Here is a 22,468-nt window from a genome sequence, read left to right on the forward strand (position 1 = left end):
CAGTTATTTTCTTTGTTGACCTACCGCGAGGTCCATTTTGCACATTGATTTCTTTGTGTGAAGAATAGTTTCCTGATGCGTTCCAAGTTTGATTTTCACTATTGAATCTGTGACCCCTTGCTATGGTTTAAATTGGAAGTGATATCCCAAATTTATTTTTTTATTCCTTGTATTCCTCAGTCATATCCCTCAGTTGCTTCCGTTCAAAGCTGAAGAAGATAGATTTTCCCAGTCTTTCTTCATAATGCAGTGCTTTGCTGGGGTTAATCTGGCAGGTCAAATAGATGGGGCTTAAAAGTTTATAAATTAAGAGCGAGTGGATTTGAATGTTGACACTTCTGAAAGGGGCCGAATTTTCGAGAGGTTTGCAACCGGGTTTTCGCTGCGATTTGACCCTCCACGACGAAAACCTGGGCGGGGTCCTCGGGTACCAGTTTGTGGCAGAGCTTCCAAGTACCGCCGGGGAGAGGTGCGCCGACATGCAATGACTCCGATGGCGTTTGCGACCAACTTTCGGCACTCTCCCAACCCGTTCACCGCGCCCAGAATAGCAACAGGTCAAACCTGTCAGTGCAGCTCTGCCAGCAGCGGTAAGGACAAAAACCTGCAAAAAAGGTAAGTTAAAGTTTTTATTTTTATTTTTTTGCAGCAATTATTTAGTTAAGGGTCTTGTGAATGTTTTTTGTAAAAAAAAATGTTCCCTTCCCCTCTCGTAGCGCAAACGATCCCGCAGTAAAGTTGCCGAAACTCACGTTTTGCGGCCCGAATAATTGTGCAACGTCACACACAACCACCCCCCCCCCCCCTTACCGATGCGCCCCTGACACACATACCAAAGGCCGAAAGTTCGGCCTAAAAATGGTAGCACAGTGAAAACGGTAATTTTCACACGTCACGACTGTTTTTTCGCCGAGAATCCGGCCGTGTGGTCTTAATTTACCTGCATAGTTGATCTTTTAGTTAAAAGCTCTCCCCATCTCTCCTCTTCCCCCCCCCCCCCCCCCCTCCCCATAGCACCTACACCTTTCATTATCCACTAGGGTAATCTAATCCAAAACTCCTTCCATTTGTACTTTTATGAGGCTGCGTGGAGGTGTGTATGAGTAGGCCTTGAGGACTACAATTTCATCCTTTTAGGAAAGCCTTGGGGATTGGGAAGTAGTTGTATGGGGAGTTGTGGCTGTGATGGAGGTGTAGTATTAAGTGTAAAGTGCAGCAGATCGGAGAGTCACACGGTAGAAGTCATCTTTTTTAGACAAGTGTACACTGTAACAGCCCCTTGGGAGTTTCTTTTAAGTGGATCCAGAAGTTCTAATCTTCTTACTATTACAGAATGAGACATTTCCTGACTCATTTTCCATATTTTTAATCATGCTTGTTATATATGTAAACTTGTGTATATACTCTGTACAGCCACCAGAGGGCTCATCCCCTGGAGTTCCAAGGGATCCCATAATCCCTTGGGAGCACAGGTATTTAAAGAGGCCTCACAGGTTAGAGAGGCACTCTGGAGACCTGCAATAAAAGACTAAGGTCACACTTTACTTTGAGCTCACAGTGTTCCGTCTGACTCTTTCTCCATACATAACAATGCTTATACCAGTACTGAGGCAAATGGTATGTTGGCCTTCACTGCAAGGGGGTTGGATTATAAGAGTAAGGAAGTCTTGTTGCAGTTAAGTTGTAGGCTTTGGTGAGACTATACCTGGAGTGCTGTGTACAGTTGTTTTTCTCATTACCTAAGGATGGATATACTTGCCTTGGAGGGAGTGCAATGCAGGTTCATTAGATTGGTTCCCTGGGATGGGAGGGCTGTCTTATGAAGACACATTGAGTAGAATGGGCCTATACACTCTGGCGTTTGGAAGAATGAGAACATATACAATTCTTAGAGGGCTTAATGGGTAGATTCTGAAAGGCTGTTTCCTCTGGCTGGAGAGTCTAGAACTGGGGCTCATGATAAGGGGTTGGCCTTTTAGGATTGAGATGAGGAGAAACTTCATTCAGAGGGTTGTAAAACTTTAGAACTCTCTACCCCTGAGGGCTGTGGATGCTCCATTGATGAGTATATTCAACACTGAGATTGATCGATTTTTGGGTAGTAACGAAATCAAGGGATATGGGGATAGGGGGAGTTGATGTGGAAGATTAGCCATGATCTATTGAATGGCAGAGCAGGCTCAAGGAGCTGTATGGCCTACTGCTGCTCCTATTTCTAATGTTCTTGTGTTCACCTGGTTTGCCTCAGTTCTCTCCTTTCCCTAATCATTAGGTCAACACTTGTCTGGAAGAACGTTTTAAATATGTTGTCTGTTTGTTTCTCAAGTTCTGATTTTTCCCTGGAGTGTGGATGTATTTTTTTTTTCTTTTCCCCCACTTCTGATACCTCTGATTTGGACTGGGCTATTCAACCATGCGGGGGCAGCTGATCCTGGTCTCTCCGATGTCCACTAACATGCATTTTCGTACTAGGGCCACTGAATAATGATCAAAAAACAAGTATTGCACTCCCCAGACCAGAAGGACTGGGACCAGCCACCATACTCCTACTGCTATCCTGTCTGAGAGCTGAGTCAACACACACTAGGGATCGAACAAAATCCGAGCTCTACCTCCACTCAGCGAGAGAGATTGTCTTCAGGAAGTCAAGTAGAAGCACCTGCTTGCTGTCTAGACAGCTTACAGCTGTCATAACAAACTGTTGTTCTTCCAGTTCCCAAGCTAGCTCTGAGTTCTCCACATCTCCAACGCAGAAGTCCGCAAACCTTCAGCAGCACTTAACACTATGGCCCCCTCCAAGTTTTTCCATCCCTTCTGCCCCTGGTGTACTTGCTAGCTTTGTGCAATTTCTTGCCCTAATTCGCCCTGCCCTCTTAAGGTCATGAGTTAAGAGATGGTTAGACTGGATTGCCACAGTAAACAGGCCAAGGAATTCAACCCAATGCATAAAATATGCAAGAGGGTCACACTTAAGTGCTAAACCGTCTTTTCTGGTTCAGATGAGGTTAACATCAATAAGAGCAAACCAGGCGGCTGAAATTCAGGTGCACCCGAAAGCTGGCGCACCTATGAGTTTTTGACTGGTCCTTACCGCTGGAACTCCTGGTACAGTAAGTAGATCCATTTTCAGGACTTTGAAATTTTTTCAAAGTCCTACAGGAAATGGATCATAATGGGCGGGCCTTAGCTTCAAAGCCAGGTTGACTGGCTGAAAATCGGTCGCTCGGGGCCTCCACCACTGTCAATCAGCGGTGGAGTCATGGTGACGTCACAGCGCGTGTGCATCACCACGCGCTCTCCCCTCCATTAAAGGGGAGCGAATCGATCATTTTTTAAAAAACTTTGGCCACTGGGCCCCCAGGGAGAGATTTGGCCGAACCAGCGGCCTGGCACCCAAAAGGGGTGCCCGTTGGTGGCCCGGCCGAACCCAGGGGCAGTATTTTGCCAGCCGATCGTCCAGTCAACCGACAAAAATGTCTCCATTGCGGCTGCGGCAGTGGACCCTCCTCTTTAAGGGTGGCCGCACTGCCGGGCCGCACTCAGTTCGGAGATGGTGCACCGGCAGAAAAACCTGCCGGGACCGCCACAAACGGACATTAACGGGTCTTGAGACCCTGAATTTCGGTCCGCAGTTTTTTTGCAAGTGAACCTCATTGACTTTTACTCTGCTACACTGAACTCCTAGCCCAGGGCTCAATATTTAAATTGACTCTGGCTTCCTGGACATGTATTTAGGTCGGGTCGGCCTGTTAACTCCCACGCGGCGGCCATTCGATTTTTAGGGATGGCTGCCGCAAATGGGCATTAAAGGGTCCCTTTCAGACCTTGAATTTTGACCCATAGGTCTTATGCAAGTGAAATTCATTGGCTTTTACTCTACTACACTGAACTCCTAGCCCAGGGCTCAATATTTAAATAGACTCTGTCTTCCTGGATACAAAAGGGTGAATTTTCTAATTTGCCTAAGGTGTGTTCCCATTCTGTGTGAGTGTCTTTTTATAACATGGAAGTTGTTTGAAATGATTCCTTGGGCAATTTCCAGTTGTTATAGTGACGCCATTATTCCCAGCCAGAATGGAGATGATTGGGTAATTCTGCTGTCAGTCACTAACTGTATGTGACTGGGATTGATTTTACGCACTTTTTCTGGAGAAATCGCCCTGCTTCTTTCGGGAGATGTAATCGCTCTGCTTCAGTCAAGAGTTCTGTTTGCTACAGTTCGTAGAGACACTTTTTAAAAAATTGACTCTAGACAGTTTGCTGTAGTATGCTGTTTATAAATAGACTTTGGTAATGTTTACATACATAACACTCAGCAATGTGTAAGACTTGCCACCAGGGGGCACCCCTGTGGGAGACCCAAGGGTTCACCTACACACCTTGGGCAAGCAGGTATAAAAGGCAGTCTACCATGCTGCTTCCTCACTCTGGAGTTACATTAAAGAGACCAGGGTCACAACAGTTTGAGCTTACAATATACAGTCTTGTGGAGTTATTCTGAACATAACACGGAGTAAGTGGAATTTGTTTGCTGTAAAATAGACTTTGCCCCACTGCCAACTCATTGGCTGACACAGTGGTGTCAATGGACACTCGGGCGGGTTACAGCGGGATCGCGTGCATTTTCTGACCCGTCTTTCTGGAGTGGGTCTGCTAATGGAGTGGGGGGTATTTTTTTATTATGTAGTTAAAATATCACAACAGGGTGTCCGCCTTGACTCAGTGTTATTTTCTTAAATTATTATTTTTTCTTAATGTTGAATCGAGCAGTTGAATATTGTCTGCAAAATCGTAGGAATTGAAGGAACTTGCTAAAGTTCAAAAGAGCAATAATATTTCAAAAGAGGTGTTATAAAAGGGGATTTTAGAATACAGACTTTAACTGCAGCCCAGAGACACAGGACATCTAATGGCATCCTACAGAGTCATGTGCAGTTATCAAGTCAATATAAAATTAATGGGGATTGCTTCTAAAGTGCCTCAAATAACAGTATTTCATGGTGGAAAGGCTTATTAGAAAAGAATGTACCCTTTTGCCAGACACTTTTTTGCCAGCCTCTTTTACCGATTGCCACTTATTAATCGCCAGGAGGCCAGGAAATATTATTGGCTGCCTGTCCCTTCCTCCCCTCAATCCCCCCACCCACACATTTACACTTGTGCAATCCCTTGTATTTATCCCTTTAAATGTCTGATGTAGCACTCTGAATTGCAATAGAGCCAGAATGTAGCCCTCAGCTGGGGGTTCACTATGCATATTAATTAGAGCAGACCCTGGACATTCTAGCAGGGTCAGTAGTAGGTGGGATCACAAAGCTCGACTGTGTAGAAAAGGCGTCAACTTCAGAACAAATGTCCCCTCATTTTTCCCAAGGTATAAGCTTCCCGCTTTCAGCACGTACAATAATTTTAAAATGGGTACAGATTTGCACTGTTAATATTTTAAACTTTTAAATCCATAATCGTGAGTTAAGATCCACAAATTTGTCTAGTGATTTTGAGAACTTTAAATCTCATACAAATCTGTTGCAGAAAAGATCAATTTTAGATCTGATTTGCTTGGAACAGAAGAGATTTGTATTGTGGCAGCATTTTTTTCAATGGAACCCCAAGTACATTTCAGTCCGATTCTCTCAAACATTTGGTTAGGAACTGTAAGCTATTGGAAAGTATGTGAACTAGAAGAGTGCAGTTCTCTTAAGTAGTGAAGAGATCTAGGCCCAAGATAAACAACAGCGTTACCTCAAGTGTTGCCGTGTTGTACCAGCCTCCAGTATCTTAGACTTGCGCCTGGTTTTTCCGTGATATTTTGCCGTTTTTGGTGAAAAATAGCGAACCGGGAAATTCGGGGAAGTCTTGCGCCGGCAGTTTTTAAATGCCGCTGGGGAGCGGACCGCCGGCGTGCAAGATTCAAAATAGCGCTTTCTCTCAAAATTTGGCTCGCAGCACACCCGTAGTTAGGACAGAAAAAAACGCCCAGGAAAAATCTGTGTTGCAGTCCTTGGAACAGCGATAGGTATGAAGACCTGCAAAAAAAAGTAAATTAAAGTTTTTATTTTTTAAATTCTTTTGCAGCGATTCGATAGTTAAGTGTCTTGTGAATGTTTCGTGAATTTTATTTTATTTTTATTTTGTTTTTTGAACATTTTTTGGGGGTGTTTTCCCCTCTCCCTAGGCCCAACTCACAGCGGTAGCGGCCTCGTGGAAAAGTTGCAGAAAATTTGCAGTTTGCGCCACAAATCCTCGTGCAATGCCGATTTTTGCCGCTGCACACATTTTATCTCGTAGTGGTAGCAGTCATAGCGGTATTTTTGACGGAAAAATACCTCTATCGGCAAAAAGCACATTTCTAGCCCAAGATCGGCAAAGGTTTTCAGATCGGTAGGGTGGAGTGGGCCTGTAGCAAGCATAATGTGCACTCGCATGCGCACAGGAGAATCTCTCCAGAGAGGAATGACCAAAAAGAATGAAGTGGAAAGTTGGGAGACATTTTCTCAAGAGATCAGAATGTCAAATGTCCTGCAAGTAGTTATTGAGGCAGAGACTAAAACATCATTTAAAAAGAGAATTGGAATGGAAAGTTGGTGGCCAAGTGAGTTTCGATGCCTTTTGATCTCTGGGACCTGGGTTTAAACCTAGCCAAGACTGATTGATGAAATTCAGTTCTAATCTGCAGATTGTAAGGATCCAATGTGATATCCTGATCGAGCCCCTAGTGGTTATGGGCATATAGCACTAAACTACCTCTAATTAACGGCCATTGGCAATATCACTCAGATAAACCCAAATAGCGTAGGAAAGGTTTACTAAACTGATTCCTGGGATGAGAGGACAGTTCAATGAGGAGAGATTGAGTAGAATGGACCTATATTCTCTGGAATTTTGAAGAATGAGCGGTAATCTCATTGAAACGTACACAATTTTTTAGAGAGCTTGGCAGGATAGATGCTACGAGGCTGTTTCTTCTGGTTGGAGAGTCTAGAAATAGGGCCTCATAATCTTGGGATAAGGGGATGGCCATTTAGGACTGAGATTAAGAGAAATTTCTTCATTCAGAGGGCTGTGAATCTTTAGAATTCTTTACCCCAGAGAGCTGTGGATGCTCAGTCGTTCTGTATATTAAAGACAGAGGTCGATAAGTTTTTGTGAACTAAGGGAATTAAAGGCTCTGGTGATAATGTGGCAAGGTGGAGTTGAGGTAGAAGATCAGCCATGATCTTGGTGAATGGTGGAGCAGGCTCGAAGAGCCAAATGGCCTACTCCAGCTCCTAGTTCTTACGTTATTTTTTTATTAGAGGAGATGTTGTAATCAATGTTGTTTTGTCATTTAAAAATAAATGGGGAATTGAGGCAGAACTACTTTACGCAAAGGGTAATAGATATGTGGAATATGTTACCATGTTTCAACGAATGGGCAAAAATAAATCTTTGAATTCAAGATCAATGGCTACTTTGGCGGTCCCTTTCCTGTCCTTCCTTGTTACCTTGCCTGTTATTTTGCCATGTGCATCCTCCATGCATTCAACTCTAGAACAGCATTACCCAGAGAGCTTGGATGCTTAGTCATTGAGTATATTCATGAGCGATAGATTTTTGGGCATGAAGGGAATCAACAGATATTGGGATAGGGTGAGAAAGTGGAGTTGAGTTAGAAGTTCAACCATCATATTGAATGGCAAAGCAGGCTCGAGGGGCATTACGGCTTATCCTATTTCTTAGGGTCTACTGATTGAGAATTGGAACACGAGCCATTTTATTTCCTAACCAATGGGTTATTTTAAGCTCTGAAAATTTTCCATACCAACTTTTTTTTTTTAAAAAGAGTTGAGGTTTTATTTGTTCAATCCAAAATGCTGTGGTTGCAGAAATGATTTCATATATTGCCGTGACAGTATTTTAGCACGAGATTCATATTACATTTTTCCAGATGTTATTAGAACTTGCATATGTAAAACAAATCTAATACTGAAAGGGGATGGGTAGATACTAGAAAGAAAGAACAAACTATCTTACATTTATATTACAACATCATATCTTTACAGACTCATAGAATTATAGAATGGCTACAGCAAGGAAGGCGGCCATTTGGCCCATCGAGCCTGTGCCAACTCTCAACTCGCCCCACTTCCCCTACCCTTTCCCCTGCAATATTTTTCCTTCAAATACTTATCCAACTCTCTTTTGAAAGATAAAATTGAGTCTGCCTCCAGCACTCTTTCAGGCAGTGCATTCCAGATCTTAACCACTCACTGTGTAAACAAACGTTTTCTCTTATGTCGCCTTTGGTTCTTTGTCAATCACATTAAATCTGTGTCCTCTGGTTCTCGACCCTTCTGCCAATGGGAACAGTTTCTCTCTATCTACTCTGTCCAGACCACTCATGATTTTGAATGCCTTTATCAAATCTCCCCTCAATTTTCTTTGCTCCAAGGAGAACAATCTCAGTCTCTCCAGTCTATCAACGTAACTGATGTCCCTTATACGAAAATACGAAAAATGACGGACAGGTAAAGACCATCTGGTCCATTGAGCCTGTCCCACACAATTGCGATACCTTGTGCATCACAACATATACACTCCCCCCGAACCTGAAACCATGTGATCTCTTGGGAGAGGCAAAAAAACAGATTTTTTTTAAAAACCCAGGCCAATCTAGGGGGAAAAAAATCTGCGAAATTCCTCTCTGACCCATCTAGGCGATCAAAACTAGTCATTATTCCTGGAATCATTCCCATAAACCTTTTCTGCACCCTCTCTAAGGCCTTCTCACATATATTTGCAACCTTTGGGATGTCATAAAGTGCTTCCATTTAATTACTTTTGAAGCGTGGTCTCTGTTACAAAGAGAGTTATGGAATAGGCAGAACAATGTTTAAAATGTAACAATGTGAAATCTTGTGCTTCACTGTTGGTTGTAGACGGTGATTGAGTTGCTGCTAATTTCTGTGCAGCTCTACACTAACACACGGTTAAAGTATAGAAGATAATGAAAATTGCACTCCAGGCAGAGTTTAGAAATTGTACAGTGTAGGTTAGGCAGTGGTAAACGTAACATCTCCAAAATATAAATTTGTATTTCGTGTAACTTGTAAAATACATTATTTTGTAGTTTACTTGCACGTGCCCTGATAATGTGAAACTACTATATCTATCTATTTTTTAAGTTTAACTTTTTTCTACTCTCTGTCCTTGTTGAACACACACCCACCGTAGAGGCGGGCCAAGGCCAGCCACCCACTATCTGGTCTTTCTTACTAATGTCTTGTGTAACCCATCAGTGGAATGCGTAAATGACAGTTAATGTATTCGGAATTATCGTTCCTTCCTTCCCTCCATACGCTGCTGTATTTTTTGGCATGTAATCTATGGCTCCAGCTGAGTTTAGGTTTGCTGCCAGTTGTTTTAGATCATTAAACCTTAAACTGAAGGAATGCTACTGTGCTGTACAACACAAAGCTGCCAATATGGTTCCAAAACTAGCATGGTATCCCAGCCTCATTGAGAGGATTATGGCAGGTCTGGGTGAGGTACTGCACTGAATTCACAATTTTCTCAATCTCATGGCAACACGTAATGTAGATGTCTTTCGATTGACTGTTTTATTTGTAGCTCAAGATTCTAGATCCATCTTAAAAACGTTGGCTTGGAATACCAGCAACAGGACTTCATAAACAGTTCTGGCCCTTGGAACTGTCTCCTCGTGTCATGGAAACCTGTTGTTTCTGTGGAAATGTTCAGCTGCAGAGTTAACCATCACTTCCAGATCCAGGGAGGCTGGAATATGCATCAGACTGTAGGAAGTCTATCTTGTACCTTTGCTACCTCAGTACCATTTTCTCCCAAACTTACTGTGCCGCCCCCATCCCCTCTCCCAGTAGCTGCCAGGGTCAAATTCATGATCCCTTTTGCCTTGTTACAATTGCCTTAGAATGTGGACCATCTTTGGTGTGAGAATATTCTGCTTCACTATGTAGCTAGTATTCTATCTGTCATCTACCTTTTCACTTTTACTAGGGCTTGTATCAATTTGGCTTTATGTCCTACTGAAAATTCTCATTTTTATTTAGCAGGTTCTAAGTCCATTTTTGCGAAAGCTGAGCATTTAACGGAACATTTGAAACTATATATTTAATTTTCCTTGCCCCCTCTGCCTGAAGATGGTAGCTATACTAGGCACGAGGTTCCACTAGCACCAACAACCAATACTTGTTCCGAATGCCCATTCTTTAGAGCCAATTTTAACCCAGCCCGCTTGACTGGAATGGAGTAGGTTGGTTGTATAAATTAGCAGCAGGGGCCTTGTGAATTGTTGTAAATTAGGACCCCCCCCCCCCCCCAACCCCGGCATGCAATTTTTTTTTAAAAATCGCTGAAATCCTGGCCAGCGACAAACCTGCCAGTAAAACCTAGCGGGATTAATCTCTTTGAGCCACTGAAGCCATATATAATGGGGCAGTCATGTCCCGGTTGTTGGATTATAGGATCTTTGTACTGTTTAGATTTCCTGGAGAGTTTCCCAGCTTCCGGATGTCATCTTTGATATTTTTTTGTCTTACTTACTCTTTAATAAACCTTATCTGCTTTCATGAGTGTTATTTACATATTTACAGCAGAGAAACAGACCATTCGCCCCAACAGATCCATGCTGGTTTCAGTTAGACTTCGAGGAACAGCAGCAGCAGCTGCTGGGCCTATTAAAAGGCAGCCGGGGGGGGCTGCATTTAGCAGGTAATATCCAGCACACAGGGTGTACACTTTTTTTTGGAGGAACTGTGCATCAGGAGACTGGACTTCTCCAGTCACGCTATTGCTGACCTCTTCAGCCTCCAGCAACAGGACCTGCTGTTTACCTGCTGGCCGAGGGGGCCATGCTTTGCCAGGGGCCCTCACAGTTACCACAGACCTCAACTTTGCCACTTGCTGCTTCCAGTCTGTTACAGGGAACATTGCCCAGAGCACAGCTGCATTAAGCCTTGTGTAAGGCACACCATTTTCTTTTCATGGCTGTGATCCTGAAGTCCTCATCTCTGTCCTGCTGAGCAAAGCTGGGAGAGGCTCTCTCCTTCCCGCCACCTCTCTTTCTGGGATGTCCCGGTCATCAGTAGCAGCTGCTGCTCATGCATGCTGGGCGTTTCACCACGTGCAGCTCCCTTTGGCACTCTGCGTGGGTCAGTGAGACAATGTCTGTGCTGGTACTTGGGAGGGTTGCAATGTATGACGTTATAGCCTGAGTGAGATTAACAGAGATGTCTTTGTCAGGAAGGTGCTGCCGCTGAGAAGAATCAAGAGGGCAGAGAAAAGTGACAAGAGTTAGGAAAGAACTGAAACCTGGACATTTTTTTTTATTCGTTCCGGATGAGGGCGTCGCTGGCAAGGCCAGCATTTAATGCCCACCCCTCGTTGCCCTTGAGATGGTGAGCCGCTGCCTTGAACTGTTGCAGTCCGTGTGGTGAAGATACTCCCACAGTGCTCTTAGGGAGGGAGTTCCAGGATTTTGACCAAGCGATGGTGAAGGAACGGCGATATATTTCCAAGTCAGGATGGTGTGTAACTTGGAGGGGGAACGTGGAGGTGGTGGTGTTCCCATGCGCCTACTGCCCTTGTCCTTCTAGGTGGTAGAGGTCGCGGGTTTGGGAGGCCCTGTCAAAGAAACCTTGGCGAGTTGCTGCAGTGCATCTTGAAGATGGTACACACTGCAGCCACAGTGCGCCAGTGGTGAAAGGAGTGAATGTTTAAGCTGGTGGATGAGGTGCCAATCAAGTGGGCTGCTTTGTCCTGGATGTTGTCGAACTTCTTGTGGTGTTGGAGCTGCTGTCATCCAGACAAGTGGAGAGTATTCCATCACACCCCTGACGTGCCTTGTAGATGGTGGAAAGGTTTTGGGGAGTCAGGTGGTGAGACACCCAGCCTCTGACTTGCTCTTGTTGCCACAGTTTTTATGTGGCTGGTCAATGGTTACCTCCAGGATGATGATGATTATGGGGGAATTTGGCACTGGTAATGCCATTGAATATCATGGGAAGGTGGCTAGACTCGCTTGTTGGAGATGGTCATTGCCTGGCACTTGTGTGGCGTGAATGTTACTTGCCACTTATCAGCCCAAGCTTGAATGTTGTCCAGGTCTTGCTGATTAGTAGGTGATAGTCTTGAGAATGCAGCTTGATGTTATGTAGCTTGGTGAGAAAGAGTAAGGGAGTGGCGGTTGAAAAGGTCAGTGGAGATGTGTAAGGCTTGTGCATGTGCTGAGAACTGGAGAAGAAGCAAGATGGAATGAGGTGATGACTAATGTGAAGTAAGGAAGGAGTGCAGGGGGCAGTGGTTGGTTGTGGATGTGAGAAGATGTTAGTGTGGGGTGTGAAGAGAGCAAAGGAACAGATGCGTGAACTTGGAATGATGGAGTGGTGTTGCGGTATGCCTTGTGATTGTATTTGAAGGATGGAATGGAGGGTAGAAAATTGTTGAGTGGGAGGGGAGGAGGAAAAAGGAAATTTGTCAGTTGCTCTGGAGAGCAGTGGCATTTTTTTCTGCTAGTGCTCCTCTGAAATGCCTTGGGTTATTTTACTATGCTAAAGGTGCTATAGAAATTCAAGTCTTTACCTATTTCCCGATACGATCAAGTCGGCAGCCAGTTATTCATATTGAAATGAAGTCCAGGAGTTAAAATGACCCCGGCTGCATGCTGGCGATGTCATGAGGGCTGCCACCCATCCGAAACGTGCCCAGAGTTCAAATCAGGAATTTGGTTTGAGTCCAGTTCCGTTAATGTCACAGATTATTTGGCTATGGGAACATCACAGTTAAACTTGATCCGGTATTCACCTGACAACCACATGTGCACTTTACAACTAGGATCATTGGACAGCAATGAGGAATGGTAATACCGGCAGATACTTTCTCCTTCCTAGCCCAGAGGTGCTGAGGCCAGTTATACTGCTATCCAGGGCACAATCAGTTAACTTGGCACAGAGCTGGGGTCAAACTTTGTCTGTAGCCCTCAGATTTCCACGATGCAAAGGAATTAATTTTAAACAGATTTGTAGAGCTCCAATGAATTTTATGGTTGTGGAATGCTAAATAATTTGTGGGTGCAAATTTAAAAAAGGCATGTAGCATTTTCCAAAATATATCATCTGTCCCTCTAATGAACAGCAGAATTAAATGTTCTGCTTTTTATTCGCATTAATCTTTGTTCTAATAAGGCAAATTTCCATTTGTGAAGTACTGTATGATTGAAATCATCATGCTCCTATTTTGCAAGCTGCCAAAACACTTACTGTAAGATGATTCTTACAACAGTCACACACTGGATAATGTGTTCCATAATGTAACTTCCCTTTTCCCAAGGTATTGACCTCACAGCTTTCAGCAGCTAATATCTTAAACAGATCGGTTTGAAGACGCCTTGGGGAGTATTACTGGTGAAGGAAAAACCTGGGATGTCTGAAACGTGTAGAAACAATAAAATGTAGACAAAGTCAGCATTTTTCAGGACTTTACGGTTGTGTGTGTTTATTGCAAACAGTACAACTTTACACATTTATAGAAACTCGCCCAGATGTTGCTCTTGATATCCTCATTGAGCCACTGTGACATTGCTAGTTATTTTTCCCATAGCATTCCATTCTATATCTTTTCTGCTTTTCATACATTCCACCTCTTGTCTCCTGCCTAATCTTTCCTAGTACCCTTTTCATAGCTCCAATGTTTTCTCTTCTAAAGTAAGGGATTGTTATTTTTGGCCTCACAGTAGTCGTCGAACTATATGATAATCAGTTGAGTCCATTCTCTTCATCCACATTTTTTGAAGGTTACTAATGTTTTCCTGTGCTCAATATTAAACCTCACATCATATCCATCCGAGGGCACTGCGTCACATCTTGTGTTAAGGACTAGCCACCTCTGTCAAAACTGCCTCTACTTTACTCATAATTTGTGGTTATTCTGGTCTGACCACTTTGGAGTATTGCCTTTTATTTGTTCATGGGATGTGAATGGTGCTGGCAAGGCCGCATTTATTGCCCATCCCATGTAAGGACATAAGAAATGGGAGTAGGAGTAGGACATTTGGTCCCTCGAGCCTGCTCCACCATTCAATAAGATCATGACTGATCTGATCCTGGCCTCAACTCCACTTCCCCGCCAACTCCCCATAACCTTTGACTCCCTTATCATTCAAAAATCTGTATCTCCGCCTCAAATACATTTTCAATGACCCAGCCTCCGCAGCTCTCTGAGGTAGAGAATTCCAAAGATTCATGACCCTCTGAAGAAATTCCTCCTCATTTCCGTTTTGAATGGGCAACCCCTTATTCTGAAACTATGTCCCCTAGTTCTAGGTTCCCCCATGAGGGGAAACATCCACTCTGCATCTACCCTGTCAAGCTCCCTCAGAATCTTGTGCGTTTCAATAAGACTTTCTAAGTCTTCTAAACTCCAATGAGTATAGGCCCAATCTGCTAATCTGCTCAACCTTTCTTCACATGACAACCCCTTCATCTCAGGAATCAACCTCGTGAACCTTCTCTGAATTGCCTCCAGTGCAATTATATCCTTCCTTAAATAAGGAGACCAAAACTGTACACAGTACTCCAGGTGTGATCTTACCAATACCCTGTACAGTTGTAGTAGGAATTCCCTGCTTTTATTCACTCTTCCCCCTTGTAATAATGGCCAACATTCCATTTGCCTTCCTGATTACTTGCTGTACCTGCATGCTAACTTTTTGTATTTCATGTACAAGGACCCCCAGATCCCTCTGTACCACCACATTTTGTAATCTCTCCCTATTTAAATAATTTGCTTTTTTATTTTTCCTACCAAAATGGATAACCTCACATTTTCCCACATTATACTCCATCTGCCAAATTTTTGCCTATTTACTTAGCCTGTCTCTATCCCTTTGTAGATTCTTTGCGTCCTCTTCACAACTTGCTTTCCCACCTATCTTTGTATCAGCAAATTTGGCTGCACTACACTTGGTCCTTTTATCCAAGTCATTAATATAAATTGTAAATAGTTGAGACCCCAGCACTGATCCCTACGGTGCCCCACTAGTTACTGTTTGCCAACCTGAAAATGACCCATTTATCCCGACTATTTTCTGTTAGTTAGCCAATCCTCTATTCATGCTAATATATTACCCCCAACCCCGTGAGCTCTTATCTTGTGCAGTAACTTTTTATGTGACACCTTATTGAATGCTTTCTGGAAATCCAAATACACGACATCCACTGGTTCCCCCTTATCCATCCTACTCGTTACATCCTCAAAGAACTCCAGCAAATTTGTCAAACATGATTTCCCTTTCATAAAACCATGCTGACTCTGCTTGATTGTATTATGATTTTCTAAATGTCCTGTTACTATTTCCTTAATAATGGACTCCAGCATTTTTCCAATGTAGCTCACTTTGGGGCATTGCTTTTTATTTGTTCATGGGATGTGGATGGTGCTATGGAGGCCACATTTATTGCCCATCCCATGTAGATCTGACAATCAAGTGTCCTGCTTGGCACAAATGTTATTTGCCACTTATCAGCCCAAGCCTGAATGTCATCCAAGTCTTACTGCATGCGGGCATGGACTAGTTCTGGAGTGATGGGGGATCTGAGCAGTTGGGAATGGAATTGAACACTGTGCAATCATCAGCAAACATCCCCACTTCTGACCTTATGGAGGGAAGGTCATTGATGAAGCAGCTAAAGATGGGTCTAGGACACTGCCCTGAGGACTTGTAGGAAGGAAGATTCAATGTAAGAAGATGGGATGCAGGTGGAGAAGATATGGATGAGTTTGTTTAGGTATGCTAGCCAGCAAGAAGAACCTTGGAGTAATCCAGGTATGGTGATGGGTGCAGATGTGAGCCAGGTTGAAACAGGCAGTCTTGAGATCAAAATTCAAAGTTTCTTCTGGTACAATATACACATCCCCTCATAATCTCTCCAGCACATCCACTGGCCCAACAATGTTCTAACCTTCAGGCGTCATACATCTTCTCATTGGGCAAAAGAGCACTGAGTTATGATCTAGGTTTCTCAAATGTGGAATTTTGTGGATAATGTAAATGTAATGGTTACAGGGTTAGAGAACATAAGTACAAAATTGGTAAGAATAACAGGCGGGAAAGAATGATTTTTCCACCTTTTACAGATCGGCTTAGTTGTTAACCAGAGACCCATCAACAGCAATTAATGCTGTTAATTAACTGATTTTATTTAAAAAACGAACTGAATAAATATCTGGTTAAGAATAGGACCTATTTGAAGGAAGAGGTTAGCAAATCAAACATTGTATGGAATTTTATATTTCAACTCTGGATCTATGGAAATGCTAATTGTGGTAGAATGTTGCTGCTCAAGGTGAGGACGGGAAGAGATTTGACTGAAAGCTACCCAGTGCTCCTGGCAAGGAGTTGAGGCCTTCAGGAGAGGAGGGGAGAAAATTAGTTGGGCTGGGGAAAGAAGGAGGGAAAGGTGGAAAAAATTGCCTGTAACAATGAAATAATGATCTTTCACAAGCCAGTGAGAAACTTCACAAAATTCCTGGGATCATCTTTATCTCTAGTTATTGTCCCTTTTCAGGAGATAAGTTGCAGAGAGTCTCATACAATGAAAATTGCATGGGAGTTGTTGGAAGATGCAAGCTCAATTGTATAAATATGCCTTGTGCCATAACCTTTATATTCCTACGTAATGGTGTGAGTCACAGCAGAGATGCTTATCAACCATCGATTGTCTCTGAACTGCACGGTATAGTACACTTGAAAGGAAAATATAAATTCATTTTATTATTTTAAAGAAACAACTCTAAGATGTGTTCTAAACGGAATACATGCCAAGATAGTGGAAAAATAAAATGAATCATTCCTGATGCAGCCAGTATAACTCATTCTTGCCTGTGGCATTCATGAAATACATTGTGTGCCACTGGTGTTCTTTCCAGTGGTCATCCCCTCTGTACAGTTTGTTGTCCTGGAGTGGTTTGTTTGTTTAAACCACAAATCTAAACATTGATGACAGAAGTTCCTATGAGTTTCTATTCTATTTGATCTCTTCATCCCGCACTGTGTCTCACCTCTTCTGTTCTTCATGTAGGCCCCGTCTTGCCCCATGAAGCTGCATCCAGTGTACAAGTGACAAATTGGCAGAATTCCATCTTCAACGTGTCCATCCATTCCGCAATCCGATCTGGGAACTGGAAACTATTAACTGGATATCCTGGTATGGATAATATCATTTGCACTGTATAATTTATTAGCTTTTCTGCTGGATCTGCATGAGATACTACAATTATATTAATTTCCTTATTAATCATTTCTGTTTAGAGGGTGACAATCACTTTACAGTTGAAGAAACTAGTAACTGTCCTCTTTAGTTTAGAAAAGCATCTGGCACAAAGTTAGGCAATTTGCATTTCAGAAACAAAATCCCAAAGGCTTTTTTGAATGTTAGCCAGCACTAAACCTCCTCATAATTCACTGATCATTTATTACAGTTTAGAAAATTGAGCTGTGTCCACTTTGCTTTCAAGGAGATGTATCTTCACTGTACTTCATTGACTGTAAAGTGCTTTGGGACATCCAGTTAAAATCGGGCCTGTATGTGAGTGTGTGTGTGTGTGTGTATATATGTCCATGCACATGTATGTACTTCTCCCATTTGCGTCAGTTGAAGCATTCTATATCTTAGAACATGACATCTATTAAAGAGGATTAACAATTGTAACATCATCAATAGTTTAGTGAGCAGAGACAAAAATCTGTAGCTCATTACAGTAGAAATTCTGTGTGCAGTATGTGTTATAACAAATTAGCTTGTGCCGTCCTTGGCATCTGGGTAGTGGGTTTTTTCCTCCGCAGCTGTCCTTGTTTGTATAATGCATACCACCAGTGTTTTGAATTAGTCTTTGCACTGCCCCAGATTATTGGTAGATTGTCCTAAGAACAAAAGAAGTAGGAGCAGGAGTAGGCCATTTGGCCCCTCGAGCCTGCTCCGCCATTTAATAAGATCATGGCTGATCTGATCATGGACTTGGCTCCACTTCCCTGCCCGCTCCCCATAACCCTTTACTCTCATATCGCTCAAAAATCTGTCTATAGCCACCTTAAATATATTCAATGACCCAGCCTCCACAGCTCTCTGGGGGGAAAAAAATTCCACAGATTTGCAACCCTCAGAAGAAATTCCTTATCCCAGTTTTAAATCGACAGCCCTTTATTCTGAGACTGCTCCCTAGTTCTAGTTTCCCCTATGAGTGGAAATATCCTCTCTGCATCCACCTTGTCAAGACCCCTCATTATCTTATGTTTCGATAAGATCACCTTCTGAACTCCATGAATATAGGCCCAACCTACTCAACCTATCTTCATAAGTTGACCTCCTCATCTCTGGAGTCAACCTAGTGAACTTTCTCTCAACAGCCTCCAATGCAAGTCTATCCTTCCTTAAATACAGAGACCAAAACTGTATGCAGTACTCTAGCTGTGGTCTAACCTGTACCCTGTACAGTTGTAGCAGGACTTCCCTTCTTTTATACTCCATCCCCCTTGCAAGAAAGGCCAACATTCCATTTGCCGTCCTGATTACTTGCTGTACCTGCGTACTAACCTTTTGTGTTTCATACACCAGGATCTTCGGGTCCCTCTGTACTGCAGCACTTTACAATTTTTTGCAATTTTTCTCCATTTAAATTTGCTTTGCTATTTTTTTCATCCTGTGATACAAGTGAAAGTTTAGATTGTACTAATAGGAAATATTCTGTTCACTGTAGGCTGCAGTTACTGGTTCCCACCACCATCGTGCAAGCAAATGCCACCACTGCCGTCTGACTCACCAAAGAAAAACCTTTGGCTTTTTAACATTGCGACTGATCCGGAGGAGAGAGTTGATCTTTCAGACCGTTTCCCCAGTGTTGTTGAGAAGCTGCTGTCAAGACTTCGATACTATCAGGACAGTGCGGTGCCAATTGTTTACCCAGATGAAGACCCAAAGTGTGATCCTGGCAAGACCGGGGTCTGGGGGCCATGGGCTTAGGAGCCCAGGTTGTTTAAAGCTAATAATGTCTGTTTTATCACTGGCGTTTCACACTCAGTGGTAGGTAATGGCTTTTGAGCTGAAGCACTAGATTGGATTTCCCAACCTTGCAAGTGCCTTTTGATACTTTCTGATAAATTCTGCACATTCAAAGCCACTGAAATGCCAGATCTGTGTTGTATATTATTCTTTGGTAATATGAGTATCACTTGTGCAATGATACCATGGCTGTTTTACCGATGTGGAGTAGTGATTAATGCTCCAATACGTACTTCATTGAGTACTCTGTAGTGCTGCTGCTTGTTGTTGAGACGGTGCCGCTTATTAGTGCCCCTCATAGCCAGGGGAAGATTACCGCTTCAGGTTTTAACAATAATGTCACTATCTTTCCGCCCTCACCGGTGACTGGAATTCCAGGCCAACGGAGACCCGGGGGCAGTGTGCAGCTGAACATTCAGCTGTGAGACTTGGTTCTGTTTGAGTGGCAATCAAACAGCTGAGTCTTGGAGTGGAATGAAATGCAGCCAGATCACAAATCGAGGGAACAGAATGGAACTAAGTATCACCATTTCCTGTTTGTCTCCTCAATTCAAGAATCTCTCCATCCTACAGCATTTCACACCATTGTAAACTGTGATGTTGTACTGGCTCGCAAACAAAGCTGAGTATTAATAAAATGTTGGTGGGTTTTTTTTGCTTTTAAAGCTCTGTTTGGACACTGGTAGAGCAGCTAGGTTTTTGTCCCGCCAGCTGACCAGCATTTCATCAACTGGGAGACTTGGCTCTATTTGCGCAGTGTTAGACAGGCTAGAACTCGCAGTGAATGAAATGTCAGCTGTATAATCTGCCAGTAGGCTGAGGAGGTTGCTAGGAGATCAGAGTTGGTGAGAGGTGTGTAAATGTTATATTTTTAGTTTACCTGCACTTTCAGGGTAAGAAATGATACCTGAAGTTGCAGATTGTCACCTCTAAGCTAGAAAACAGAAACCGTTTGGAGCAAATGTCAAAATTTGCAAAGGCAACATTTACTTCAGCAGGAAAGAATAAACAGCTCAAAAATCAGTCAGTCAAAACATCTGCCATTAAATGAAGGAAATGTGTCTGAACTTTTGAGCAAGGGAATTATAAGGCTCCAACATGGCAATGGCTTTAGAGTACAGGCTGCAAATGGGTGAAAAGTTCAGACCAGAAACCGATCTTAATACAAAAATTTCTTGGAAGCCTAATTTGAAGATTAAGGAAAATACAGATCTTGAGATAATGGCAGTATTTGAGAAGACTGACTGCAAGCACTGAAAATGAGGGAATAATCTGTTTTTTTTTGGTGCTCTTCTTGAACAAGATCTGCTCAAAAGTACAGGAACAACAAATGATGGTTTAAAAAAAGAATTGGACAAAGTTCCAAGAGACTACTGATTATTGATATGGGAAAAGAATATTGGCAAATAAATGACCAAGTGCAAGAATGACACACACAAATTAAATGTTGATGCCTGTTTTATGAAGGGAAGGGCAAGATTCCTTGGCCCCTGCTGTTTTTCTGCTATCAGGCTAATTAGTACTTTTTCTTTTTTGCAGATCCCTGGCAGGATTTCCATCTCGGGGGGGGGGGGAAATGGCTGAGGAAAACCTCAGGTGCTTACACAGCATAGCTAGCTTGTAGCTGGTTGGAGATTGTTTTGGCCATCGCAGGGCTTTTTTAAAAAAAACAATCAATTGCACTCGGAAGTTAACCTTTCAAATTTTAAATCTGCCCCCTCCGTCCAAATAGCAGTTGTGGATGCTCAGTGGTCATCATAGGCAGTCCCTCGGAATCGAGGAAGACTTGCTTCCACTTAAAATGAGTCCTTAGGTGGCCGAACAGTCCAACACGAGAACCACAGTCCCTGTCACAGGTGGGACAGATAGTCGTTGAGGTAAAGGGTGGGTGGGACAGGTTTGCTGCACACTTTCCGCTGCCTGCGCTTGATTTTCTGCATGCTCTCGGTGATGAGACTCGGTGTTCAGCGCCCTCCCGGATGCACTTCCTCCACTTAGGGCGGTCTTGGGCCAGGGACTCCCAGGTGTCAGTGGGGATGTTGCACTTTATCAGGGAGGCTTTGAGGGCGTCCTTGTAACTGTTCCTCTGCCCACCTTTGGCTCATTTGCCGTGAAGGAGTTCCGAGTAGAGCGCTTTCTTTGAGAGTCTCATGTCTGGCATGCAAACAATGTGGCCTGCCCACCGAAGCTGATCAAGTGTGGTCAGTGCTTCAATACTGGGGATGTTGGCCTGGTCGAGGACACTAATGTTGGTGTGTCTGACCTCCTAGGGGATTTGTAGGATCTTGCGGAGACATCAATGGTACCGTGACATAAATCACTGAATATATACGTTGTATGACTTACTCCCATCATTTACCTGTTTTATAATATTTGGCCAGATGTCTTATATGCCCTGTTTGGGGGGAGGGGGGGAAGAATCCCTGAAATGACTTGGGCCCAGGGTGAGCCAGCGGAACAGGTTCCCACTCAACCTACTGGTGTACCTATGGCAGTTGCACTGGGGAACAGAAAATACTGCCTTGTTTAGGTGGTGCGCAATTCCTCTCTGTTGTACGTCAAACGTTGCACTCAAATTTCTATCACGCATCTAAAAGGATAGTATAAAGAAACAAAGGCAGTCATTTGACAGAGAATATCAGTAACCTCGCAGCAATCACACTTTTTTTAAAACAGTGGAATCTAGGTCTGTAACCTGCAGTGTGAGCAACAATTGAACTCTGACCTCGCAGTGTTTACATTCCGATTGCACTTTGCTGCTTCAACAGGACCCAAATTCACCTTAACATTGCAATAATACATTTTGCATTACATGATCTAACTGGGTCCTTGCAAAATGGTGTATCATTCGACTTACTGTGAACAATATTATGAGAGATCTGCAAATAATATATAGAAAGGGTATGTCTAGTGCTTATTCCTTGTCCGTCACATTTCAAGTGCCTGTTCAAGGTTTTATTTAAGAAAACATAAAGAAACAAAAGTCGTCATTTGAACGGTCCAGAGAAACTCTTCAGGAAAACTAATATCAGAGGTAGGATGTCTGCAACCTCATAATTGACTTTACATTTAAAAGAAAGAACTTGGGGTTGTGACCTGCAGCCTAAATAGCAATTAAAATCGGAATCAACTCAATCACTGTTTACTTAACATAAATTAGACTTTGTGATCTGAAAGGAACTTAATGTTAGCAGCAGAATAATACATTGCGCATTTTACGGCATAACATTCCTGTCCTTATAAGATAGGGTATCGTCTGACTTACAGCAAGAAATGGGAGATCTGCTAGTTATAGAAAATAACACTTTGCAATATGTCCACATTTGAGATGCCACACATGCAAATTACATCACACCATATATAAAAAGGAGAAAGAAATTAATTTCTTTCTAGTCAGT

At 43.0% G+C, this 22,468-nt stretch overlaps 1 protein-coding gene across 2 annotated transcripts in view; it reads left to right on the forward strand.

The window, feature by feature from the left end:
- arsb (arylsulfatase B) overlaps positions 1–20,636 on the forward strand; it is a 109,563-nt gene extending 88,927 nt beyond the window's left edge. The window contains exons 7-8 of one of the 2 annotated variants that reach the window (XM_070879753.1): positions 17,094–17,219; positions 18,769–20,636. In XM_070879753.1, coding sequence (XP_070735854.1) covers positions 17,094–17,219; positions 18,769–19,031 — 389 coding nt within the window. In that variant the 3' untranslated portion in view covers positions 19,032–20,636. Of the gene's footprint in view, positions 1–13,344; positions 13,406–17,093; positions 17,220–18,768 lie in introns of those variants that run through there. The other variant, XM_070879754.1, reaches the window with a different exon arrangement.
- Positions 20,637–22,468: the final 1,832 nt, after the last annotated feature.

The sequence above is a fragment of the Pristiophorus japonicus genome, chromosome 1, assembly GCF_044704955.1.
Source record: "Pristiophorus japonicus isolate sPriJap1 chromosome 1, sPriJap1.hap1, whole genome shotgun sequence".
NCBI lineage: Eukaryota > Metazoa > Chordata > Chondrichthyes > Pristiophoridae > Pristiophorus > Pristiophorus japonicus.